General features: G+C 36.5%; 2 protein-coding genes and 1 pseudogene across 2 annotated transcripts; 1 reads left to right on the forward strand and 2 right to left on the reverse strand.

Annotated features, from left to right (window-relative positions):
* The first annotated feature begins 6,340 nt into the window (after positions 1–6,340).
* On the forward strand, positions 6,341–7,738 carry LOC137747461 (rust resistance kinase Lr10-like; annotated as a pseudogene).
* On the reverse strand, positions 7,688–10,998 carry LOC137748004 (rust resistance kinase Lr10-like). Its single transcript, XM_068488118.1, has 4 exons — positions 10,971–10,998; positions 9,657–9,695; positions 9,183–9,212; positions 7,688–9,039 (listed from the first exon to the last, which is right to left on the reverse strand). Exons 1-4 carry the CDS (start codon positions 10,996–10,998, stop codon positions 7,907–7,909), a joined length of 1,230 nt encoding a protein of 409 aa, XP_068344219.1. The 3' UTR covers positions 7,688–7,906.
* Positions 10,999–21,825: 10,827 nt separating this feature from the next.
* On the reverse strand, positions 21,826–26,917 carry LOC137747458 (rust resistance kinase Lr10-like). Its single transcript, XM_068487574.1, has 6 exons — positions 26,129–26,917; positions 24,457–24,486; positions 24,237–24,269; positions 24,082–24,117; positions 23,914–23,943; positions 21,826–23,100 (listed from the first exon to the last, which is right to left on the reverse strand). Exons 1-6 carry the CDS (start codon positions 26,883–26,885, stop codon positions 21,968–21,970), a joined length of 2,019 nt encoding a protein of 672 aa, XP_068343675.1. The 5' UTR covers positions 26,886–26,917; the 3' UTR covers positions 21,826–21,967.
* Between the last annotated feature and the right edge of the window lie 266 nt (positions 26,918–27,183).

The following is a 27,183-nucleotide window of genomic DNA, read 5'->3' on the forward strand; positions in this document are numbered from 1 at the left end:
TTTTCTGTCAAAACTTTGTTAAAAGTTTTGTTATGTGTTGATATAGCACATGACTGACTTGCACAAATTTAATTAAATATTATCAGATGAATTAAAATTAGTTAAATAATAAAAATAATTTATTTTAATATAATTAAAACCTCTAAAATAAAATTAAAACATAAATAGTAGAAAAAGAAACCTTCAATGACAGCCCCGTCTCTTCCCTTTCCGATCAACCTCCATCCTCAGTCGCAGCCCCGTCTCTTCCCTCTCCGATCAGCCTCCATCCCAGCAACCTATCTCTCCTGTTGCCTCCCAACCGCTCCGGCGCCAAGCCACTGCAGTACCACATGTTTAAGTGAGAGTGGTGAAGAAGAAGATTTTTTTCATTTTCCATTTATATAAAAATCAAAATTATTTTTTATTATTTAAATATTGTTAATCCACATGGCAATATTTAATTAGACAGATGAGACCCAGTATGTGCCACATTACTATATAACAAATTTTTTTATAGATTTGTGAAGGAAAGAGCACATTAATTTGAGACACCTATTTTCAAAGACTACATTTGGGATATCTCAACCTATTGGAAATTTAATTGAAATTATTTCGTTAAATTCTCCAATTTTGACAAAAGTGAAGTTAGGGGTATTAGGATAATTTCAAATGTTTCTCCATCTTTTTGGTTAACTCTTGAGTTGGTTAGGTAGAGCTCAATTCCACAAGGGCATAGGCCCAAATTGATCTTGATTATGGATTAAAAGAAGAAGTTAGAAGAGTTTTAAGTAGAAAGGCAATTCAGTAATTGGCTAGAGTGCTATAAATAAAGCAGTTGGCGATCAAGTCACCGACCCCGTTGCTTGACATGGTCTTTTTTCCTCCATCCGACCTCCGTTTTGGGTGATTTTGGTATCTATAGAAAGCTCTCAATGAACCCAACATCTTGGTGGTGTTAGATTTTTCATTTTCTAACACGTTTTTTTAGGTCGAAGCCACAAAGTCCTGAGGGTTTTTCAGCAATGTTATCATATCTCCCATGATTCCGGCAACCATTTTGGTCGAGTGAGGTAAGAAACATCATCTACTCTTCATGATCTTCAAGTTGGTATGCTTGGTTTGTGCATTGGTTGTTTTAGATTTAGGTGTTTAGAACCCTAGAAATCTGGTTTTCTCCGATGATTTTGGCCAGTTTCCGGCTAAAATATCCGTTCATCGAGGTCTATCTACCATGTGAATTTGAAGCTCATTCAGTTAGGGCTGAAAATTCGAATTTCTCAAACCCTCCACTAAGGCTACCATTCCATGTGGCAGTGCGTGGGAGCAGCCCTTAGGTGTTGTCTGAGTACCAGAAACCTTCTAGTGGCCTTGTGAACTTGTGTCTAGCTTGGTTTCTCAAGATTCAATTGTTTGGTGCGGTGATCAAATTGGACCACCACTCTTTTGTATGATTGGAAGGGATCCAATCATTGGATCGTTGACAATTTGTAATACGTTGTGTTCGGAAGCATAATGAGGTCCATAGAAATTTAAGGATTGGAACATGTGGTGTTTGGATCTTCTGGATTGAATAACCTTGTATTGTTGACATTACTAGTGCCTGCTTTGACCGACGGTTGACTTTTTTGTCAACGTGCCCAAATTATTGTAGTATGTCATTTACTTATATAATGTTGTTGAGACTTGATGGAGCTTAGTTGGCTCATCACAATGACATGTCATTCCCGGTTGATGTGCATCTCGATTTACGTGCAAGTAACACTTTGCCTCATTTTACGTTCCGATCTTACTAAGTTTCCTAAGTGGGGTTTTATATAATGTGTTAGGGTCCTTGGAGCAATGAACCTAAAAATGCAAAGAACTCCAGGTGAGTGACTTTAATATTATGTAATATGGTTATTACCTGTGAAACTTCCTTGTTAAATACTATGTGGTACAACATGGATTTACAAACAATTTTATGATAATGGGTGCTACTATGACATGTTTACCTGATAATGTCATCAAAAAATATATCTATGCTATGTTTCAAATGATTGTGAATTGAGAGGGCTAGTAAAGGACCACTAACCCAGTGTAATGGGGTAATGCAGCATCAAAATCTGCACCACGTAGCAGTGGTACATGGATAGTCCCCCCTTGTTAATCCGCATTGGAGAACTATCGATTACGCCTGGTTAATCCGCGTTAGACAACCCTAGGGTTGCACCTGGTTAATTTGCATTAGGCGATCCTCGTTACCTAGGTATTGCTATACGTAGTTTAGGAGTGATCACACATGGTTAATCCGCATTGGGTGATCACCGCCAATAAGTGTTTTTAGGAATGACTATGCTTGGTTAATCAACAATGGGGACCACTTCTTACTCAATTATTGATAGGATTTTTACCACCTGTAAAAGTAGGGATAAAACCACTAAAAAATACTTGCAAGAGTACAAGGTTATCGTAGTATATCAGCTCAAATAAGGTCGTTTTCCACATGGATTGAATGAATAATTTGTAGCTAATTATTTGAAACAAAGTTTCGAAAAGGTTGATTTTGAAATTTAAAATAATAAAAACAAATTTAAATAAAAATAATTAAATAATTGGCAAAGTAAAGAAAGCAAAAGAAAACGATTTTGGAAAGCAATTTAAATACTAGGGTTTTGCCGTCATCACTAACAATCCTATGCAATTTTACCAATTTTCCTAATGCATATGTTCCTCGTGATGTTCAAGTAAAAACGTATATCTAACATACAATCCGTCTGTGATGTTCAGATCAAATATAAACATGCAAGACTCATTAAACTTTGTGAAAACCCTTTGAAAAACCATGCAACCCTTAAGAGTGTGATGTTTGCCCTAAGTGAACGTAAATTACTAATCACAAGAAGCCCTCCTCAATTTCAGGGTGGTGTTTCAACAGAAATTGCATCAAATTACTTGTCTAGATACCTTAATGCTCGCAAATCACTAAGACAATTGGATAGTTTAATTGTGGTGATTAATAATTCAAAGCAAGCATGCATCCATTCATAAGCAAATTAAAAAAAATCACAAATGCATGCTAAGGCTCATGACTTCGCCCTAGCAATAGGAATTAGTTACGCATAATCATAATAAAAACTAAAGAAAATATCATTAACTAGAAAAAGGATTGAAAACACCTCGCAGTTAAAAAGTCTGAAATTCTTCAAAATAATGCGTCTCTCCCTCTAACCGTAATGGCTAAATAGCCTTATTTAGACTACTAGAAAAGATCTTCTAAAAACTAGGAAACATAATAAAATAAGATAACTAGAAAATACATTCCTAATCTAACTTTGGGTTGCCCAGCCATAAAGAATCCCACGTTTTTGGATCTTCAGGGCACCAAAACAGGCCCAAAGCTTAAGATGCCCCGAACATAATTGCAGAAGGACTCGAACCCAATAGACATCATCTTGGATGCCAAAAAGCCCAAAACGTCACTTTGACAACCCTGCGCGCTGCTTCTTTATTTCATTGCCATAATTAAACCGCTTGATATAAAAGTCTAAAACTTTGACAAGAACACGTTGAAAGACTAACAAACATCCTCTAATTAGAATCACTCCAAAATTCATCCGTTTGAATACTTTTTGCTAAAGAGGAAGTCAAATGTCCAAAATATAATTCAAAGTATCAAAATTCTACCAAATTAACCAATAAATTAATACTAAGATTAGGGTAAAATATATAGTATAATATCGACTCATCAGTTACCTTGTAGGATTTGATCGAATTGTATCTCTTTATGGCCCTAGACCTAGTTTATTACATATCTGAAAGAAGAGATTGAATACATGTGGGCTCAATCTATAAACAGTTGAATCGAACAATTTAAATGATAGTGTTGCCTAAAAGAGAATGAAATTGAATGTGACTCATTCCTGCTCGATACAAAAAGAGATGCAAAGATATATAAAAAAGATACCGATCTCATACCTACACGTGTTGGTAGTATTGATGGTGTGTTATTCCTACACAACTTCGGGTTTTATGATGACTAATAATTATCTCAAAAGACATGTGGTGAGATTCAAATTTGAGGAACCATTCATGTACGTATTTAATGAGGTGTATGTTGGTTATGTTATAAAATATGTGGTAATTGGACCCTTGTGATTATTCGGAAAATGATGAAAGGCTAGTGGTGAGTCAGATTTTGAAGAGATTCATGAAATGATAATGACGGTAATCAGATTGACGAATTGATCCAATATTCATAGGAAAGTCCTATGTGGACGTAGCCACTACTTTTATATTTAATCATTTGATCTTACTTATATTTACATATGTTGTATTATTGTCGCTTATACGAGCTTCGCAACTTATCTAGGTTTTGCTTTGCCCCATGCACTATTCCCATGGCACAAGGTTGTTTGCAGAGTAACCGGTAGCAGTTAGAGGAGAAGATTTCAGGTGATGTAGTTGTGTGAGTAGTGCACTCGAGAGTAGGTATTGTTACCCTTTGTTGTACTTTATTTACGATGAAGCTCTGATGTATATTGTATGTATGAGCCTCAATAACTCTTATGAATTTTATATTGTACCATTACTATCCTACCATCACATGTCAATTTCAAGCGTATTTTAGGATCACCATGACTACTTTTGGTGGTATCAAAGCAATGGTCCCCGGACCACAATTAATTCCAATTCATAAAGTAGCTCATGTGCAAGTCAAGTATGGGCTTCCCATGTGCAGGAGTCCAAATTTAACCATATTTGATAGTTATGTAGTTTAATGTGAGGAGTCTACTCATCGTTCAATATGTTCTACATGATGTTGTGTGTAATCCTAAGGACCGGTAAAAATTATCCTTTCTATTAACAAATATAAATAAAAAAATAAGCAAAATACTATAGAGATCACATGTATGTACTACATTGGTATACCATATTGTGATATGACTGTGTACATGCTCACATTTTGTAATGAGTTTATCTCATTGAATGTTAGTTGTATGTATCACTTGCTACCACACTAGAGAGATATTATTTGAAAAACATGATAAGACTAACATTTTCTAAAAAAAAAGTCTTGTTGAAGGTTTTTTTTTTCTTTTTGAATAGACAATATTATCTACACTAATGGGCTAGCAATTATGTGATTCAAATTCGCCTTGACGAGAATCGAACCTAAAATCTCTCAATTACAAATGAAAAGGAATACTACTAGATCGTTACTAAGTGACAAATCTTAAAGTTAAATGAACTGAACAAACAAGGTACAGAACAAAATCAACTGCATTCAAATCCCTAAAAGAAACGAATAATATTAAAGTATACACAAACCACAACAGAAAATGATCAGGAGTTTATTGCCACGAAAAACAGGGGAGATCTTAATCAACACAGATGAGACAAGCAATTCATCTGTGAAGTTCAATCATTTATCAGAAACCCCAAACACAACGGGATCCAGGGTGTGACGATGTCAGGAAAGAGCCACGTCAACTAAAAGTCAGTCTACTTGATTTGATGAGTTAGGAATAAAAACCTGAGCTATACCTAAGGGTAGTTTACTTGCTTACTTTAAAGAGTAAGGAAGCAGGGTGCTTCTGCCACCACCCGAGAAGCAGAAGATTCGAGAGTCCAATCTGAAAATACATGCATAGATAATGGTCTACTGAAAAAGGCCGATGACGGACAAGGTCTATTCGACATAAATTATAAAGTTAATGAAACCTTTCACAACAATCTTTCACAAAACATACTAATCAGAACGGTTCATTATTAGACCACGGCATTTGATTCGCCGAAAGCAAGCTTGCCCGTGTTCGATCTCTTCCATCTCTGCCCTCACCTAATGTTGAAGAAATGATTGGTAAGATTCGCCTTAAGTGTCAGTTGACAGACTTGAAGTCTAAATCACGTGTTATGTGATTGATAACGACACGTCCTACAAAAATATACATCTAATACAAGCTTCGTCATGCATAAATGTGGAACTTTATGAACCAAAGTAGGCAGTACAAACATGATATGAGCGAAAAATGACACTCTCTCAATAGATTGAATGGAATTGAGTAAAAACAATCTCAAAACTGATGAGAAAATAATGAAAATTCCGAGTTATCCCATTAGTGTTTAAGATAAGATGCCATGAAGAACATCAATACTCTGCAGAGCTATTCTCACAAATGTTATGTACAAGATTATTATTCCTGGTTACTCCCAAATAAAAGCTTTATTTTCAAGCACTGCAAATCACCATCCAGCTTTAATTTGTCCCATCAGTCTTCTACAAAAGCGAAACGACAGTAATAAGTGCATCGGTGGCCCTGGCGATGGAATTTATGGCGTCTCTTCGTTCTTTCAATTATTTCAAAGCTTCCCGGCTCTGTAGTCCTGTACAAATATGTATGATGTTTTATTAGTTCCATTTGGTGGTTGGGTGGGAAATGAATATCAAACTCTTCATTCCAAATGGTCTAACCTAATTGTATAGAATGTGAAGCAGAGGGCAAGAGATGTATATGGCAGAACAATGGCACCAAGAACGAAACTGAATTTGTTCACTGGAGAAAACCAAGTAAGGATAATGCGTGTAAATCTTATTTCGCATGTATTCTGCTCATGATGTTTTTAATGATGATGATTGATATACTCTGCTGCATGTTGTGATTTTTCTGCTTTCATGTAATTAGCGGCTTATATATGTGGTAAAAATATTAATTAATTTCGAAAAATGACAGTCTAATTTACGCAACTGTCTTTTACAGGCAAAACAAAGACGTTTGTGGCCACAGGTGAGTTGTGTAGGACTGGTGTTTAGCTTTGTTTCACGCCACTAGCGCTGACAGAAAGGAAAAAGAGAATTGATTGAAAAGTCGATAAAAATTTGGCAGACTACAAAGCTCTCAAGCCAAGGAGATATTCCCATGCAGATACTAAGAGGATTACAAATCAATTCAAGTACAAGTTAGGCCAAAGCACATACGGAACTGTTGTTAAAGGAAAGCTTTCTTTTGAATGCTTTGTTGCTGTAAAAGTAATTAACAATTCCAAGGGCAATGGGGAAGAGTTTGTAAATGAAGTGGGAACAATGGGTCATATTCAACACGTCAGTGTGGTTCGCTTGGTTGGTTTTTGTGCTGATGGATTTAGACGAACTCCGGTTTATGAGTTCTTTCCCAATGGTTCACTCCAGGATTATATTTCATCTGTAGATAGTAATTTCCTTGGTTGGGATAAGTTGCAAGATATTGCTATTGGCCAAGCCAAATGAACCAGGGATGTGATCTACGAATCCTCCATTTCGCAACCTGGTAATGTTTTGCTCGACCAAAACTTCACGCCAAAAATCTCTGATTTTGGTCTGTCCAAGTTATGTTCCAAGGATCAAATCAGTGTCAATGACTACAGCGAGGGGGACCATGGGATACGTTGTACCTGAAGTGTTTTCCAGGACAATGTGTCTTACAAGGCAGATGTCTATAATTTTGGAATGCTGCTACTTGAGATGGTAGGAGGAAAGAAGAATATTGGTTCAACAATAGAGGACACGACAAATGAAATATACCATCCAAAATGGATTTATAATCTTCTAGAGGAAGGAGATGACCAACGAATCCATATTGAGGAAGAAGGGGATGGTAAGATTCCAAAGCAGCTTGCAATTTTAGGGCTCTGGTGCATCCAGTGACACTCAGTGGATCGTCCTTCCATGAAAATGGTGGTTCAGATGTTAGGAGGAGAAAACTTGACGATGCAAGCATCCCTAAAAGGCTCCAACAGTTAATAGCAATTGCTGAATTAGAGTAACATGTATATGTATATGCACCAACACAAGTAGTTCTTAGATGAATCCAAGCCCAAACAATTACAGATGACAGTTCTTCACTTAAATCACTTTAAAGTAAGAATTTAACTAATAATACATTATTGCACTTTCTCAACAATTTGATCATCACCTAGCCGACAATGAACATGTTAGCTCCACGTTCGAACATATTGGGTTCGATTTATTGACTTGAATATCACCCACAGTCACAGGCGTCTCTTGTGGGCATAAAGAAGGCTTGAGAGGCATTTGCAGACATTCAACATCTCCTCCAAGCATTTCGACAACTTTGGACATCGAAGGGCGATCACTTGGTTTCATTTGAATACACCACAAGGCAGTTATAACCATCTTTCTTATTACTTTCTTTTCCTCCTCTGTAACATTGTCCATTTCCAAGTCATTTCCCACAATATACTGATCGTACACCCACACTGGGAAGTAGTTTTGGCTTGAATGCTCTACCTTTGCATTCCAATTCTTCCTTCTGCTTGCCATTTCCATCAACAACAGTCCAAAACTATAGACAACTGCCTTGTATGAGACGCCTCCAATATTTTTGTAGAACAACTCAGGAGCAATATACCCCAGTGTACCCCGTGCTGCCATCAAAGGGACAATGCTATTATCTACGGGATACAATTTTGCAAGCCCAAAGTCAGAAACCTTTGCTTTAAAGTTTTCATCAAGAAGAATGTTATGAGGCTTGATGTCGAAATGTAGAATTTGCATTTCGCAACCTTGATGTCGATATTCAATCCCTTGAGCCACTCCAAGAGAAATCTCGTACATGTTCTTGATAGTCAAGGGAATACTTCCTTCTTTGGAATAAATGTATTTATCAAGAGAGCCATTAGGCATGAAGTCATATACTAGAGCGCGCTTTGATCCCTCGACACAATATCCAACAAGTTGCACTACATTAGCATGGTGAATCCTTCCGATCGTTGATATTTCGCTAATAAAATCTTGGCCATTAGCTTTGGGCTTGCCCAAGACTTTAACTGCTACAAAACGGCCACTGCGGAGCTTTCCTTTAAATACAGTGCCAAAGCCACCTTCACCCAACTTGTGCTTGAACTGGCGAGTCATTTTCTTGATGTCCGAGTAAGAGTACCTTATAGGCATGAAGTTGTTATCGCATTGTAGAAAATCTTCTATTGTGCTATACATAGACAAATGCCTTCTGCGCCATCTATAGATTAAAAAAGCAGTCACAACTGGAACTCCAAAAATTATTTTGGCTAGGACAAGTAACCCTGCATGCATTGACATTAATATGTTAGATCCACTGCTTACTACTTTTGTTCCCTTTCTTTCCAAATTACTTCTTTGATGTAATTAAAGGGAGGGAATGGGAAATCTATATATGCTAATAATACAATCTCGTCTTAGTTCTTACCGATGCATATGAGTATAACCCATCCACATACTGCAACAAAATCAATCGACTATGAGTTTGAAAAGTGCATAAAGTGAAAAAAAAGATCGAAGCGTGCCTTTATTGACACCCAAATTTTAGTTAAGTTTCACTCAACTAAAAAATTGTCATTATGCTTCATAATTTGCCGTCGGTTTTGAGTTCACCCAACCCACCAAGCAGCAAGTACCACTCACTAAAAGAAAGAGAACAAACACACACACACCACCAAGCAGCAAATCTGTCAGTCATTTCATTTCCTTCCCCTTCCGGACACTTGAAATTGACACTCTCGAACAATTTGATTTTGGGTGAACATAAAAATGAGGGCAGACTTTGAAGTTTATAAGTGACAAAATGTTTTAGTTAAGTGAACTTAACTAAAATTTGGGTGCCAATAAAGACACCCAAAACCAAGAGACTTGAGCATATGGGCTAATTAACTGAAGCTCTTACCGATGTAGTTGTTGTGAAACAATGAACTCAACTTGCCAGCTGCAATAGATACATATTATAGAAAAGCGAGCAAAGTCATACACTTACTAGGTTTAAGAAGTACAGAATGCCTATAGTTTTGGAATGTTGTTGATGGAAATGGCAAGTTTTGGAATGTCTATAGTTTTGGAATGTTGTTGATGGAAAGTAATAAGAAAGATGGTTATAACTGCCTTGTGGTGTATTCAAATGAAACCAAGTGATCGCCCTTCGATGTCCGAAGTTGTCAAAATGCTTGGAGGAGATGGTGAATGTTTGCAAATGCCTCTCAGGCCTTCTCTATGCCCACAAGAGACACATGTGACTATGGGTGATATTCAAGACAAAAGTATAAAGTCACCTCTCTTTGTTTTGAATTTGAGTTGAGTCTTTGACTAACAATTACTAGGCTTTGAATTTTATGAGTTAAGTTTTGTTTTTGGTGCATATAAGCATGCTAGAGCCTTTAATTGTCAATTACATGTATGTGTGTTGCTCTTATGAACTTAGTTTATCAAATTTTTCCTTCAAGACCAACTTCTATGGCTTGTGTGGTTTCTCGTGCCAATCACACAAACGTTATGCAAAAAGAACTTACACATTGCATTGCATGATTGACAATTAACAACACAATAGTGTTATAACCGTGTCATGAAAGTTTTTATGCAAAGTCACTTGATATGCCGCAACAATTAGTAAACAATATTAGAAAGACCTAGAGGAACCCATGAACCCACAATTCATTCCAATCCATTAAGTAGCTCATGCATCATTTCTCCTCAGCAAATGTCATTTTTGAAAGGTAGACGAATTTCTGATTGCATTGGTCTAGTTTCATAATGGTTCAATTTTATGGACAAAAATGCTTATGGTGGTAACGTGAGCATAAAAGTTGATATTGTTGAAGCTTTTGATACTTTTAATTGAAGTTTTCTTCTTCATGTGCTTTCTAGCTTTGGCTTTTCTCGAATATTTGTGGACTCAGTGCATATTTTAGTTTTAGTATGGTCGGCTCGACTTTCAATTTTGGTAAATGGCACACCACGCGGATTTTTCTCTTGCTCTCAGGGTGTACGTCAGGGAGACACTCTTTCTCCACTTCTTTTCTGTCTAGCAGAGGAAGCTATGAGTAGGGGTTTATCTTTGCTTTTTTTGCTGCCCTCCTACCCATGTGTTATATGCTGATGATCTTTTTATTTTTTGTTGTGGAAGTGTTTGATCTCTTTGTGCTCTTCAAAATTTGTTGGATAAATATGGCTGTGCATTGGGACAACTTATTAATGCAATGAAGAGTACTTTTTATCTCGTCTCCACCTCTACCCATTTTAGAGCACAGGTTTCGAGATATCTTGGCTTTCGTTAGGGTACTGTTCATTTTACATATCTTGCGGTACCCATTTTCCGTGGTAAGCCAAGGAGAATTCACTTTCAAGTTTTGGTAGATAAGGCTAAAGCTCGCCTATCAGGTTGGAAAGATAAACTTCTCTCAATGGCTAGACAATTTTAGTTGGTGCAGTCTGTTTATCAAAGCTTGTTTCTTTATAGTTTCTCAATTTATCAATTGCCGGCATGCCTTTTAACGCTTTCTTTGGTAAGTAGACCTGGCTTCTCGACAGTTGGTAAATGTTGACTGAAGTATGGTGACCTAATCAGGAATGTGGGCTTGGTCTTCGTGATTTTGCTTCTTCAAACTTGACGGCTTTACTTAGATTCGGCTGGGATGCTTTACAATCCCGTTCTTTATGGGGCTTTTTTGCTTGTTAGCGTTTTCCTCTTGTGCCTTACAAAAAACAAAATATCTACTTATGGTCTTCTATGTGGCATGGTTTAAAGCATGCCTTACCTATTCAGAATAATAATAGTCGTTGGATTATTGGTGATCGGAGGTTAGTTTCCCTTTGGTTCGACAAATGGTTAGATGACCCAATTATTAACTCTTCATTATCTCCAGTCAGTTCACCTATAGTTTATCCTCAAGTTTTAGATGCTATTGAATCTCAAAGTTGGTCTTGCCATATTATTTTACAGATTTATTCTCATCTGTGGTTGAACAAATTTTACGTATACCTTTGCCTTTAAATGTAGAGGACGACAAATTAATTTGGAAACCACCACCTACTAGGAACTTTTCTTTTTCTTTTGGTTATCATCTTATTTGAAGGAAACATAATGATTGTCCTTGGGCAAAGCTTGTTTGGTGACATTTTGTTCCAACTTGACAATTTATTTTAGTTTGGCGGCTTTTCACGATAAGCTTCCTACTGAGGGTACTCTAAAATGGCGTGGTATTTCTTTGGCATTCATTTGTCACTTATGTCATAACTTTGAGGAATCTGGTGCTCATCTTTTCTTTGGTTGTCAAATATCTAGGCAACTTTGGAGGTGGTTGCATGTCAATTTGGTACTTCTTTGCCTCTTTCAGGTTCTTCAGATGCATTTAGGATGTCTATGTTAAACCCTTGCTCATCAGTTGCATAATCTCTAGATTTTTGCAGGTCTTTCTACTATTTCAACTATTTGGAAAGCTCGAAATAAGTTTGTTTTTTAGGGTCGACCAATCTCCTTTCATCGTCTTTGTATGTCTATCAATTCCGAAGTCGTTCATATTTGGAAATTTATTCTTGGTTACTCTCAGGGTTTAGACACTCGTATCATTTCTTCTCTTGGGATTCGACCTATACCTAGCAAGGCACCTACTGTTCTTCTGCGCTTAGGTCTCCTCCTTGATTTCCTTGGATTAAACTTAATACATATGATTTGTCTAAAGGAAATCCTGGTCCTGCTGCATGTGGAAGAGTTTTCAAGGATTTCCATGGTCAGTTTCTTGATGATTTCTGCCAATGGATTGGGCATCGCAACTTTTTTTTTGCAGAATTATTAGCAATTATTATTAGTGTCAAGTTTACATATCTGCTGGGTTAACATTGCCTTTGGTTGGAAAGTGATTGTTCTAGTGTTATTGCTACTCTCCAATCAACCGATTTTGATCCTCCTTGGCCTCTTCATACATAATGGCCTACTTGTCAGGATCGCATTCGGAATATGACCTTCTATGCCTTTCACATATATCGCAAAGGAAATGTTGTTGCGGATAAATTTGCTAACATGGGCTTGCCTTCTCTAACTTTGGTGGCATGACTTCCCTCTGCCAGCGGCCTATGCTGCTTTGTTTTCAGACTATGTTCGCTTGCCTAGCTTCCGCTTCTCAAACTAATGTGCATCTCAACATGCAAGTATGTCTCCATTTCTTGTTTTTTCCTAACCTTGTGGTGTCATTTGACTTGTTTTGTAGGTTTTGCAGGTTTTTGACCTTTTAGGTTTCACTTTAGAGGGTTTAGGTTTCATGTCCCCCCCTTCTTTTCCTTGGATCTTTTTTGAGGGGTAAGGTCTATGTCCCCCTTTCTTATATATTCATGTTGTTTTTCTCCTTTTCTTGGTATAATGAGGGATAAGATTTATGTCCCCTCTGACTAGGTGTAACTTTTTATTTTATTTTGTTATCCATAAAATATCCCTCATGCCATCCAGGTTTTCTAAAAAAAAGAAAAATTAATTAGCTCATGTGCAAGCAAAGTATGGGCTTCCCATGTGCAGGAACTGGAATTTACTCATATTTGGTAGTTACGTAGTTTGATACGAGGTGCCTCCCCATCGTTCAATGTGTCCACCCACATGATGTTGAGTATAATCCTTCTTAAGGTTCAACAAAATTATTGTTTCTATCAACAAATATAAATAAAAAATAAGCAAAATACTAGATAGATCACATGTTTTATGTTTATTACATTGGTGTGCCGTATTGTGATATGACAGTACGCATGCCACGTTTTGTAATTAGTTATCTTATTAGATGTTGATATCACTTTCCATATCATATGGTACATCAATGTAGTATAAATATGTGGTCTCTCCAACAATACTCAAAAAAATAAAGAGTAATGTTGCATTTACCACCTTTTTCATACAATTGTATCATCTCTCTATAGAAGTATGGTTCATCAACATATGTGTCTCATCTCTGTTAAAAAAGTGATATAAATATGGTATGAAAAATATGATAAGAGTAGCATTCACAAAAAATAAAATCTTAAAGTTAAATAAAGTGAACAAACATAGGAAATTTGAAAGGTACTGTTAGCAGTTCAATCCCACGAAAAACAGGGGGAGGTCTTAATCAACACAGATGAGATGTACAATTCATCTGTCAAGTTCAATAATGTTCGTTAACCACAGCTTAACATAAACAAGCTTCGTCATGCATAAATATGGAACTTTATGAACCAAAGTAGGCAGCACAAACATGATTTGAGCGAAATATGACACTCTCTCAACAAACTGAATGGAATTGAGTAAAAACAATCTCATAACTGATGAGAAAGATCATGAAAATTCCAAGTTATCCCATTAATGTTTATGACAAGATGCCATGAAGAACGTCAATACTCTGCAGAGCTATTCTCACAAATGTTATGTACAACATTATTATTCCTGGTTACTTCCAAATAAAAGCTTTTCAAGCACTGCAAATCACCATTCAGCTTTAATGTGTCCCATCAGTCTTCTACAAAGGCAAAACGATAGTAATAAGTGCATCGGTGGCCCTGGCGACGGAATTTATGGCGTCTCTTCGTTCTTTCAATTATTTCAAAGCTTCCCGGCCCTGTAGTCCTGACAAAGATGTATGATGTTTTATTAGTTCCATTTGGTGGTTGGGTGGGAAATGAATATCAAACTATTCGTTCCAAATGGTCTAAACCTAATTGTATAAAATGTGAAGCAGAGGGCAAGAGGTGTAGATTGAAGAACAATGGCACTAAGAGAAAAACTTAATTTGTTCATCGGAGGAAACCAAATAAGGATAATGCGTGTAAATCTTATTTCGCATGTATTCTGCTCATGATGTTTTTAATGATGATTATTGGTATATTCTACTACGTGTTGTGATTTTTCTGCTTTCATGTAATTAGCGGCTTAGATATGTGGCAAAAATATTAGTTAACTTCGGGAAATGATAGTCTAATTTACGCAACTGTCTTTTGTAGGCAAAACAAAAACGTTTGGGGCCGCATGGGTTGCGTAGGATTGGTCTTTAGCTTGGTTCACTCCAGGATTATCTTTCCTGAGTAGGTAGAAACAACTCTTTCCTTGATTGGGATAAGTTGCAAGATATTGCTATTGGCATTGCCAAAGGAACCAAGGATGTGATCAATGAATCCTCCATTTCGATATCAAACCATAATGTTTTGCTCGAACATAACTTCAGGCCAAAAATCTGACTTTGGCCTGGCCAAGTTATGTTGCTATTAAGGATAGAATTGTAAATACACCTACAAGGGAGAATACTTAGAGGATAAGGAAACTTAGTTAGTTTTGGTTGTTTTTCTTTTCTGTTAGTTACAACAGTTTGTGTAAAAATACTTAAGTGTAATTTTATTCAATTAAGAAATGGAAACTACTTTTCCTATTATGGTATCAACCGCCAATAGTCTTACGACACCTTCTCGTCTTTCTACGATCCTCTTTTCCCGCTTCTCGCTGCACCGCTTGAACTTCTACATCTTCTCTGATCAAATCGATCGATTTTTTTATCTTGATCGTGACTTCTTTTCCTGTTGATCACTGTTTGTTTGTGATTTCTTCCTTAAATCTTCAACCATGGTGGTTTCTGCATCTCCCTCTTCAGAATCAAATTCTCCTGTTCATCCGTTTCTCGATGCAATCTCTAACCCTAATTCAGTGATTTCTTTAATTATGATCGAAAATATTGGATCTATAGCTCCAATCAAGCTTACCACTACCAATTACCTCACTTGGAGTGCTTTATTTGCTCCGATCTTCTGCCACTACAATCTTCCTGGTCTCATCGATAGAACTATGGCGGCACCGCCCAAATATCTTCTTGATTCGTCAGGAAATCGAACTGCTACTATCAATCCAGCCTATGTTGCTTGGTTTGAGAATGATCAAAACATTCTCATCTGGATAAACTCAACTATCTCTAAATCTCTCATTCCTTACACCGTTGGTGCGACTTCTGCTTGCGAACTTTGGGCGAAGTTGGAATCATAACTTACCTCTGCATCGCAATCTCACATTCATGAGCTCCGATCTCGTCTTCGTAGTATTGTTAAAGGTGAATCAACTGCGGCTCAGTACCTCCAAAAGATAGAAGAAATTACAGATGCACTTGCTAGTGCTGGAGCTCCAGTTGCAGATTCAGAACTTATCTTAGTCACTCTTCATGGATTACCTCCTGAATTTGACTCTTTTGTGGATGCCATTCAATTTCGACTTGGTTCTACAACCATTGATGAATTGCACGGCTTATTATTAAGCAAAAATATTCAACTCACATATCGGAAGCAGATAGTTTTGGCTGCACCATTTTAAGCCTATAATTCCCCAGCTAGTATTCTTCCCTTACCTGTGAATCCTACTTCTCAAGCTTTTGTTGCTCATCCTACCTCTCAATTCACCAATCAAGGTCGACCCATGGACCGGAATTACCAAAATCAAAATCGTGGAAATCATCAAAATTATGGCAACTACCGCTTCAACAATGGCAGAACCAACTACTCACGTAACAACACTAAAAAATTCAACCGTGGAGCTTGACACAATTACTCTTACAACAAGAAGATTTTGTGTCAGATTTGTAGCCAATTTGATCATGAAGCATGTGATTGTCCTCATCACATTCATCCGAACTATGGTGGTAAATCTTCTCACTCTGCTTTGGTTGCAAACACCTCAAATTATACATCTCCCTAGATCGTAGACTCTGGAGCAAGCTCGCATATGACAAACTCTTATGCCAATCTTCATAATCCAGAACCATATAATGGCCCTGAGCAAGTGTATATTAGAGATGGCTAATGTTTGCCTATTCTCCACTCTAGTTCTTCTTCTTTACATACTCCACATAATTCATTTGCAATGAAACATGTTTTACATGTCCCTAATCTGAAGCATAATCTTCTTTCTACGAATCAATTTCTTCTTGATAATTGGTGTTCAATGCATCTTTATCCTTTTCACTTCACTGTGAAAGATCTTTCTTCGGGGAAGATGCTTTTTAAAGGTCCAGTTCAACATGGCTTATATTCTTTTCACTCATCATCATCATCTCCTGCAACTCCTCAAGCATTCACTGCCTCTGTTAATGCTACAATGTATCTTTGGCATCAAAGATTGGGTCATCCATCTGCAAAGATCATGAATAAATTGTCATCTTAGTCATGTATTTATGTTTTCAAAGGTTCAAATAAGCAGTTTTGCTCAGATTGTGCACTAGGGAAATGCTTTAAGCTTCCATTTTCTAGCTCCAAAATGTACTACACACAAGCCCTTAGAACTCATCCATACAGATGTATGGGGACCATCATCCACAGTTTCTCATCATGGGTTTAGGTACTATGTCATATTTGTAGAACTATACTCGTTATTGTTGGTTCTATCCTTTAAAGTGCAAATCTGATGTACTCTCTACCTTTTTGAAATGGAAATTACTTGTTGAAAAGTCTCTGGGAACAAATATTACTGCCTTAAGATCTGATTTTGGTGGTGAATATGTTAGTACTGTTTTTTCTCAGTTTCTAACTGCAAATGGTATTCAGCATCAACTTACTTGTCCTCACACCCCTGAGCAAAATGGGTGTGCAGAACGTAAGCACAAACATATAGTTGAGACTGCTCGGACTCTCTTAATTGCATCTAAAGTTCCTCTTATGTATTGGGTAGAAGCTTTTGCTACATCAGTTCATCTCGTTAATAGGCTCCTTACTATTTCAAGAACTTCTCCTTGGCAGTCTCTTTTTAACAGAATTCTAGAGTATAAGTCTCTCAAGGTTTTTGGTTGCTGTTGCTTCCCATGGTTAAAACCTTATACATCTTCAAAACTGGAGCCTAAGAGCAAAGCATGTGTTTTTTGGGGTATAGTCTAAATTATAAGGGCTATCTCTATCTTGATCCAACCACTCACAGAATCTATATTTCAAAACATGTCCTTTTTGATGAGTTAAGTTTTCCCTACCATTCTCTATATTCTTCACTTTCACAGCCTGTTACCTCTACAATATCTTCATCTACCACTCCCTCCTCTCTCACATTTCATCATTTTCCTTCCACCCCTGCACCCATATCTAATCCACCCACATCAGTACCATTCTCATTTACTTCATCTTCTAATCATATCTCTACCTCAGACTCTGTTCCCACATCAAATCCTACAACCACATCACCCTCATCTTCACAGACACATCTTCCTATTAATAGTCACCCTATGTAGACACGATCAAAGTCTGGCATTTTTTAACCAAAAGCTTTCACTACAACCAAACACCCTGTTCCCTCTCATCTTGCAGTTGATTATGTTCCTAAAACTTACCTTCAAGCTTCCAAACATCCTCATTGGTGCACAGTAATGCAAGAAGAGTTTAATGCTCTTCTCCAAACTGGAACTTGGTCTTTTGTACCCTCATACTCTTCCTAAAACCTTGTTGGATGCAAGTGGGTCTTTAGAATCAAGAGGAAACTAGATGGTTCTATTGACAGGTACAAAGCCCGCTTGGTTGCTAAAGGGTTTCACCAATAAGAAGATTTGGACTATACGGAAACCTTTAGTCCAGTTGCCAAACCGGTGACAATTCGACTGCTTCTTACTCTTGTAGCTCAGTTTGATTGGTTTCTCAATCAACTAGATGTCAGTAATGCCTTTCTACATAGCACGCTCACTAAATCAGTGTTTATGCAACAGCCCCCTGGCTTTGAAGATCCCACAAAACCAAATCACGTTTGTCACCTACATAGATCCCTTTATGGCTTAAAACAAGCTCCTCGAGCTTGGTATGCCAGACTTCATCATCATGCCTTGCATTCTCTTGGGTTCACAGGTTCTTAAAGTGATCACTCTTTATTTGTGAAAAGATCTTCATCAGTGGTTTTCATTCTAGTATATGTGGATGATATCTTGGTGACTGGTCCAAATTCTGCAGCATGTCAATAAGTAATAAATCAACTCAGTGCCATGTTTCCCATCAAGGATCTTGGTCCACTTCACTACTTTCTTGGTATTGAAGTCAAAAGATCATCTTCTGGTTTCTTTATCTCTCGGACTAAATACATTTTGGATCTCTTAACCAAAGCCAAAATGGAAGGGGCCAAACCTTGTAGCACTCCTTTGAATACAACCAAACTTAATCACTCTTCTCCTCTTCTTGACAATGCTTCTGAATATCGGTCTATAGTTGGAGCTCTACAATATTTAACCTGGACCCGACCTGATCTTAGCTTTGCAGTCAATGGTCTGCCAATTCATGAACAATCCACGAGTTTCATATCTGCAAGCAGTCAAACATATTCTTAGATACCTAAAGGGTTCTATTGATATTGGTTTATGGTTTTCCAAGAGTTCTACAACTCCATCTCTTAAAGCATTCTTAGATGCTGATTGGGCAGGCTGCTCATTGGACAGAAGATCCACTAGTGGTTATTGCATCTTCTTTGGCAACTCTCTCATTAGTTGGAGTGCTAAGAAGCAACCTACTGTTGCTCGCTCTTCAATAGAGGCTGAATATCGATCTTTGGCAAACACGGCTGCTGAACTCACTTGGATATGCCAATTGCTCACTGACATTGCTTATCCTCTTCCTTCTTCTCCACAGTTATGGTGTGATAATGTCTCTGCAATATCATTATCAAAGAACCATATCTTCCATGCTCGGACTAAGCACGTTGAAATCGATTATCACTACATATGAGAAAAGGTTTTAGCAAATCAAATCTCTGTGCAGTTTGTTTCTTCACAGGACCAGGTTGCTGACATATGTACAAAATCTCTATCCATACCCAAATTCCTATTTTTGCGAGCCAAACTTCATCTGAGGGTTCCACAGTTTCGTTTAAGGGGGGATATTAAGGATAGAATTGTAAATACACCTACAAAGGAGAATACTTAGAGGATAAGGAAGCTTAGTTAGTTTTGGTTGTTTTTCTTTTCTGTTAGTTACAACAGTTTGTGTATAAATATTTAAGTGTAATTTTATTCAGTTAAGAAATGGAAAATACTTTTCCTATTAGTTGCAAGGATCAAATCAGTGTCAATGACTACAGTGAGGGGGACCATGGGATACATTGCACCCAAAGTGTTTTCCAGGAAAATGTGTCTTACAAGGCATATGTCTATAATTTTGGAATGCTGCTGCTTGAGATGATAGGAGGAAAAAAGAATATTGGTTCAGCAATAAAGGACACACCAAATGAAATTTACTATCCAAAATGGATTCATAATCTTCTACAGGAAGGAGATGACCAGCGAATCGATATTCAGGAAGAAGGGAATGTTAAGATTCCAAAGGAACTTCCAATTTTAGGGCTCTGGTACTTGTAGTGACATTTGGTGAGTCGTCCTTTCATGAAAACGGTGGTCCGGATGTTAGGAGGAGAAAACTTGACAATGCAAGCATCCCTAAAAGGCTCCTACAGTTAATAGCAATTGCTAAATTAGAGTAACATGTATATGTATAGGCACCAACACAAGTAGTTCTTAGATGAATCCAAGCCCAAACAATTACAGATGACAATTCTTCATTAAATCACTTTAAATTAATAATTTAATTAAGGAGAAATTAGGTTCTCATTCTTCCCTTTACTACTCTATTGATTAAAATCCTATTCATTATCAATTTTTGATCAAGGTCTTTAGGTATAACATCATTAATTATTTCAATAATAAAATATTTTTTTTATTTCTAAATATATTCATTCAATGTTAAAAATGTTACAATTAGTATATTTATATTTATGACTAAATTTTTTTATCATATATTTTTGGGTTTTAGTTTGTACCCATTTTTAATTTGTAATTCTTTTCTAATTTGTACCAATTTTCTTTTCAGTTTTAATTTGTACCCATATAGAAATTTCTTTTGTGCCCATATTTTTTAAAGTTTATTTGTATTTGTACCCATATTTTTTTTTATTTGTACTTTTTATTTTGCAAAATGTACCCATGCTAATTATATATACCCATTCATGTAAAACTTTCTAATCTTAAAATGTACTCATTCTTAAATATACCAATTTGTTATATGTAAAATGTACCCCCTTTTTTTATATAAAATCTATTCAATTTTTTAAACTTAAATGGGTACATTAATTTTTTTTTCTTTGATTTTAAAATGTATCCATGTCAAGTTTAATCGAAGAAATTTACTAATGTTATTGAGCCTAATATCTTTTCTTTTTTTTTGTGATTTTGAAGAATGTACCCATGTTTTGATACAATAATTTTTTTGGTTAATTTTGATGAATGTACTGACACACCCCGACCAGAATCAAGGCGTGCTACAAACCACTTTAGGTGGTTCCGACTTGTGTGCAGGTATAGTAAGTGAGTTGGAGATTTGAGCTCTAAATTCAGCCATACATATCACGTTAGGTGACTCTGGCTGATATGTTACTTGCATTGATTGACATTACCTGGGTTACTTACATTTTATGTGGAGGCATTCGGCATGGCATATTTCTGAACATGTTTTCTATATATGGGTATATTCTATTTTTCTGGGAAACTATACAGGTTTTACGGCGAGGGGTTATAACTTTTGATAATGAAATGATTTTGAAAAATGTTGTTTTTGCCCACTCACACTTTCTGTTTTGCACCCCTCCAGGTTCTAGTTTGGATTGCTTTTTTGGTGGCTTACGAGGAATCCACAACATATCTTACAGATTATAACCAGTGTTGGACCACCTCTGGGTGTGTTTAGTTAGTGTTTGTTCCTCTGGACTACACTAGGCTTTCTGTGCTTTGATACCAAACTGACACACCCCGACCAGAACCAAGGCGTGACGGCCAGCATGCCTTAGTTCCGGTCGGGGTGTGTCATGTACCCATGTTTATATATATATAAATTTACTAATGTTATTGAGCCTAATATCTTCTTCTTTTTTGTGATTTTGAAGAATGTACCCATGTTTTGATACAATAATTTTTTTGGTTAATTTTGATGAAGGTACCCATATTTTTACACACACACACACACACACATAATAGTATATTTATATTTTAATATTTAAAATCTCATTTATATAAACAACTAAAATTTCTAATTTTTAATTTAAAAAATATAGTAACGTACATAGAAATAAATTTTCACATTAATTTCAGGGATCTCGATTAAAAATTAAAAACCAACAAGGTTTCAATCAAAGAATATTCACAACTAAAGACCGCATCCAAAGTCTCCCTTTAATTAATAATACATTATTACACTTTCTCAACAATTTGATCATCACCTAGCTGACAATGAACATGTTAGCTCCACGTTAGAACATATTGGGTTCGATTTATTGTCTTGAATATCACCCATAGTCACAGGTGTCTCTTGTGGGCATAGAGAAGGCCTGAGAGGCATTTGCAAACATTCACCATCTCCTCCAAGCATTTTGACAACTTCGGACATCGAAGGGCGATCACTTGGTTTCATTTGAATACACCACAAGGCAGTTATAACCATCTTTCTTATTACTTTCTTTTCCTCCTCTGTAACATTGTCCATTTCCAAGTCATTTCCCACAATATATTGATCGTATACCCACATTGGGAAGTACATTTGGCTTGGATGCTCTACCGTTGCATTCCAATTCTTCCTTCTGCTTGCCATTTCCATCAACAACATTCCAAAACTATAGACATCTGCCTTGTATGAGACGCCTCCAATATTTTTGTAGAACAACTCAGGAGCAATATATCCCAGTGTACCCCGTGCTGCCGTCAAAGAGACAATGCTATTATCTACGGGATACAATTTTGCAAGCCCAAAGTCAGAAACCTTTGCTTTAAAGTTCTCATCAAGAAGAATGTTATGAGGCTTGATGTCAAAATGTAGAATTTGCATGTCGCACCCTTGATGTAGATATTCGATCCCTTGAGCCACTCCAAGAGAAATCTCATACATGTTCTTGATACTTAAGGAGATACTTCCTGGTTTGGAATAAACGTATTTATCAAGAGAGCCATTGGGCATGAAATCATATACTAAAGCACGCTTTGATCCATCGACACAATAACCAACAAGTTGCACCACATTAGCATGATGAATCCTTCCGATTGTAACTATTTCACTAATGAAATCTTGGCCATTCGCTTTGGGCTTGCTCAAAACTTTAATTGCTACAAAACGACCACTGCGTAACTTTCCTTTAAATACGGAGCCAAAGCCGCCTTCGCCCAACTTATCATTAAACTTGCAAGTCATCTTCTTAATTTCGGAGTAAGAGTACCTTATAGGCATGAAGTTGTTATTGCATTGCAGAAAGTCTTCTATTGTACTGTACATTGACCAATGTCTTCTGCGCCATTTATATACTAAAAATGCAGTCACAACTGGAAACCCGAGCAGTAGTCTTGCTGGAAAAAATGACCCTGCATAAGTATCACCAAAAGAATCATAAGAACAAAAACTTATTTGTCAAATCCACACTATAAACTTTTTTCTTCTTTTGAGGTAAGCTTCAGATCAAGCCACTCTTTAATGAATGAGATATAAATTAACACTTAAAAAAAATCTTTTGATAAATTAAACAAGTTCCGAGTCCCCAAATCACCTCCACCACCCTTCCCCTCCCGCATTGGCCGACTCCCTTCTCGGATACCTACACCGGCCACCCCACCCCACAACGAACCATTCATCCTTCCCTCAAGTCTCTCTTTCCCTTTCTCTTTCTTTCTTATTGTTTCTTCTTCTTTTTATTGCCCTCCGCTCTTATGCCAAAGAAGGACACAAGGGACACCGGCAACCTCACAAGCTCTTAAATCAGAGGTGGGTGATGGCAAATCTGAAGGTCTCGCAGACCACCCTCAGGTTCAATATCAAAAGAGTAATGCTAGGGAGATTAAACTTTTTAAATCAAATGATGTATCACAAATAAGAAACAAGCACGTTAATCTTACTTAATTAATAATTCAATCATCTCCAATCATATCATTTAGTTTGCAAATTTAATTTAAAAATTTTGATCTCCTTAACATTACTCATATCAGAATGAAAGTGGTAGAGAGCGAGAGGAAAGAGAAGAAAGAAAAAGAAAAATTAAAACATTTAAAGAGTAGTAGTACTGATAACCCATGAATTTTGGTACATTTGATTTGATTTCAGTCATGAGGTTTGAATCTATGCTAAAAATGGACATGCACGGGCATGCATGCTCACACATAAATATATACAATAATTCTTACCGATGACCATGAGTATAGCCGCTCCACGCGCTGCAATAAAAATAGCAAAAAGTAAAAATCAAATGGAAATGGTAAGACCGTAACGGCTCAAAGTTTGAAAAGTGAATAAAAATCAGAGACTTGACTATATATTCAAGAAATACAAGCTCTTGGGGAGAAAGTCCCTACAAATGGAATTGAATGGTAACCATCGAGGAGCGTTTCCTGCAATAAATACCACACAAAATTCAAAATACTAGACTATCTTTGAGATGTGCATATAAATAATGTACCACAGTGACAGAAAAATAAATTAGCATTGATTTGAGAGAGAAAGTCCTTACGAAAATAATATACGGGTTCACGCATATAATAACCTATAGTGACAAAACAATACACGATTAGCAATACCATAACGAATCTTTAGAGTTTAAAATCAACAAGTTTTGTAACATATCTTTTCAAGCAACAATCGTAAACATTGAATTTGAAAGAGACTAGAAAGATGCTTTTCTTTTCTTTTTGTTTGTTTGTTTTGTTTTGTTTTGGAGAGGGACCACTTACGGAATTGATTCCACAGGAATCGAAATAAACCTACAGTATAACAAGAAAACAACATTAGCATAACAACAGTTAGAAAATAAAATTCAAGTTGCTGCCATTGTTGATACCTGTATAGCATATGAAATAAAGCAACATTTAATTCATTTGTCATGTAATTAATTGCGGAACTAAGATATGGTTTTGAGAAAGGTCATGAGCCCCCTCCCCCACTTCTTAATTTAGATAATATCATTTATTCAAAAAACAAAAAAAAATCATCAATATTTTAACAAACTCTAAATATTTATTATTTAGCAAGTGGTCCTTTACCACAATGGTGGAAAAGAGTGTTGCCCTTGGACCATGGTGTGGATTCAAACCTCATCGGCTCCTAATCTAACAAACCTATTGTTTGACCAAAAAAAAAAAAAAAAAAAAAAGAAAAAAGGAAAAACTAAAGAAAAGTCCTCAAAAGCTTTAGTTAATGAAAATGACAAAATAAAGACGTAAGTGAATAGTACCAAAAGTGACTTTTCAAGGTAAAAATGTACTTAACGTTAAAAGTGAATAGTACTGAAAATGTTTCATTAAGATTTCTAAAAAAAATTTATTATTTAAACCATCCCCATATTTCTCGTCTTTCACATCTCTCTCTCAAATTAATAATTTTTTTATATGTTTAGTAATCTCTTTAACTTCTCTCCTCTCCTTTAAAACTAGAGTAACTATTCACAAAACTAAACTAAAGAGTGCGCTATGGGGTTTCTTGGAGCTTGATTTTCTTAGTTTGACTCTTTAAACTAGCATTCCAACATATTTAAAGTGTCTCTTGGAGAGCTGCAAAGACAATAAAGGATGCAACTAAAACGATGGGTTTATAAGCTTTAGTTTTTCATACACCACACTAAAAATTTCTATTGAAGCCATATCGCTTTGGATAATACTTGCATTCCTCTATTGAAGCCATGTCGCTTTGGATAATACTGAAACTAAGCACGCTTGATTGAAACTATGGCTTGGATAATCTACCATTTCGTTATGGAACTTAGACCAAACTCTATCCTTGACTAGAGTGGTGTATGTGCCTAATTTCTCCAACTATGGCCATATGTATATAAATCTAGCTTTTGTAGCATCTCTATCTTTTGAGCATTCAAAACTTGAACGCTGTCAATCTTTTGATACTATGAACTTATGCACATAAATCTACTTTTTTGGCATCTCTATCTTTTGAGCAATGAGTAGTTTAACATGCCAATCTTATGACAACTATAGAGTTATGTATATAATTCTAGCTTCTATAACCTGTATCTCCTATATATTTTCAAACATTTTAAACACCAGCAATATCGTGTGGGCTCTTTTGCTAGTTATAACTATTCCAGCATAATTTCGTTTGTTTTTCTTCTTTAATTGGCAAATTTCCGTATAGTTTTTTCCTTTGGGAACTACGTAGTGAAGGCTTCAATTGGTTAGTTAAAAGCTCAGATTATTTGAATAAAAACGTCTACAAAAAATCTAAATGAAAAATGTTCAAACTAATTTGAATAACTTAAAGCAGCTTGTGCAGCCGGAGGTAAATTCGAATAATTAACTAGCAGTTGATTTTTGCATGAATATTCACTGCTTGGCAACAGACGTATATTTTATATTACAACATAATAAGTCAGTACTTCATTTGAGAATTACGCACCTGGGATGGTGTTTGGAAAACATTTAGGATGAGGAATGTCAGAACTATAGCCTTTGCAGGTCAATTTATCGGGCAATTCATCGGGCCAATTCACTCCAACCTCAAAGCCATACATGAGTGCACCGTGTATATATTCATAAGAGGGCTTGTAGTACTTCAAATGCATCAAAGCAATCCTCTCTGCTCTGCAACCCTCATTCAATTCCCCTACTTTCATATCGTTTGGGCCAACCTTGACATAACTATAAGATTTTGGTTGAATCAAAGAAGTGGCAGCACTATTCAAGCATGGAGCAGTATCCACGTACAGAGAAGAATTCACTGGGTTTCTACACCTCAAGTAAAATATTGATGTTGAAAGTCGTAAACCGGTGGTGGGATTATACGAACGATATGGATCTCTTAGTGAATAAGGGCCGGGAGGCAAATTTCGAGGCATGGAAGAGCAATTGTTGTTGTCAAGGCCAGGATCTAGGAGTCGGAGTATTTTGTTATTGTAGTTGATTGTCTGTACGTAGTATTTACCAGAATAAGGTAGATCTAGTATTGTAATGTTGTTCTCACAGGAAAGAGTATACAGAATATGGCCGCAGTGCTTTGGATCATGTTTTAGTCGGAAAGGGTAGCTTATGTTGCGAATATTGCCGCAGGAGGAGGTACAGTTTGTACCATCATCCTTAGCGTTACAGGTTTCACTGCAAAAGCAAAGAATAAAGGCTAAAATAAAGGTGAAGGACCTGCTTTCACTAATTTCCATTGGGGAGAGAGAGAGAGAGAGAGAGAGAGAGAGAGAGAGAGGTGTACTAGTAAACACCAGGTAGTTATATAATATAGGAGAGGGAGGTGTACTAGTAAACACCAAGGAGAGGGGTTAAAGCACCTTCTGGGAAGTTGCAGTAAGCACTTCAAATATCCAAGAGAAAAGTCAGCCAATGGCAAAGACCGACTTGTGTAATAATAATGATCTCTCTATGGGCTGGGTTGGTATTATCCTGTTTTGAAAAAAAACTGTTTTTGTTATGCTGTGAGAATAAGCTCATTTTTGCTGCTTCACG

Source organism: Pyrus communis, chromosome 10, assembly GCF_963583255.1.
Source record: "Pyrus communis chromosome 10, drPyrComm1.1, whole genome shotgun sequence".
Lineage (NCBI taxonomy): Eukaryota > Viridiplantae > Streptophyta > Magnoliopsida > Rosales > Rosaceae > Pyrus > Pyrus communis.

Bases quoted from the DNA above. Each gene is read 5' to 3' on its own strand.
- LOC137748004 (XM_068488118.1), bottom strand. From the start codon at position 10,998: ATGGGTAGAGGTGGAGACGAGATAAAAA. The intron at 9,696-10,970 runs GTACTCTTCATT...TATCTATTGCAG, and splicing joins AGGTGGAGACGAGATAAAAA to CTGGCAAGTTGAGTTCATTG. The intron at 9,213-9,656 runs GTAAGAGCTTCA...ATTTTGTTGCAG, and splicing joins GTTTCACAACAACTACATCG to TATGTGGATGGGTTATACTC.
- LOC137747458 (XM_068487574.1), bottom strand. From the start codon at position 26,885: ATGGAAATTAGTGAAAGCAGGTCCTTCACCTTTATTTTAGCCTTTATT. The intron at 24,118-24,236 runs GTAAGGACTTTC...TATTTATTGCAG, and splicing joins TGAACCCGTATATTATTTTC to GAAACGCTCCTCGATGGTTA. The intron at 23,101-23,913 runs GTAAGAATTATT...ATACTTATGCAG, and splicing joins GGCTATACTCATGGTCATCG to GGTCATTTTTTCCAGCAAGA.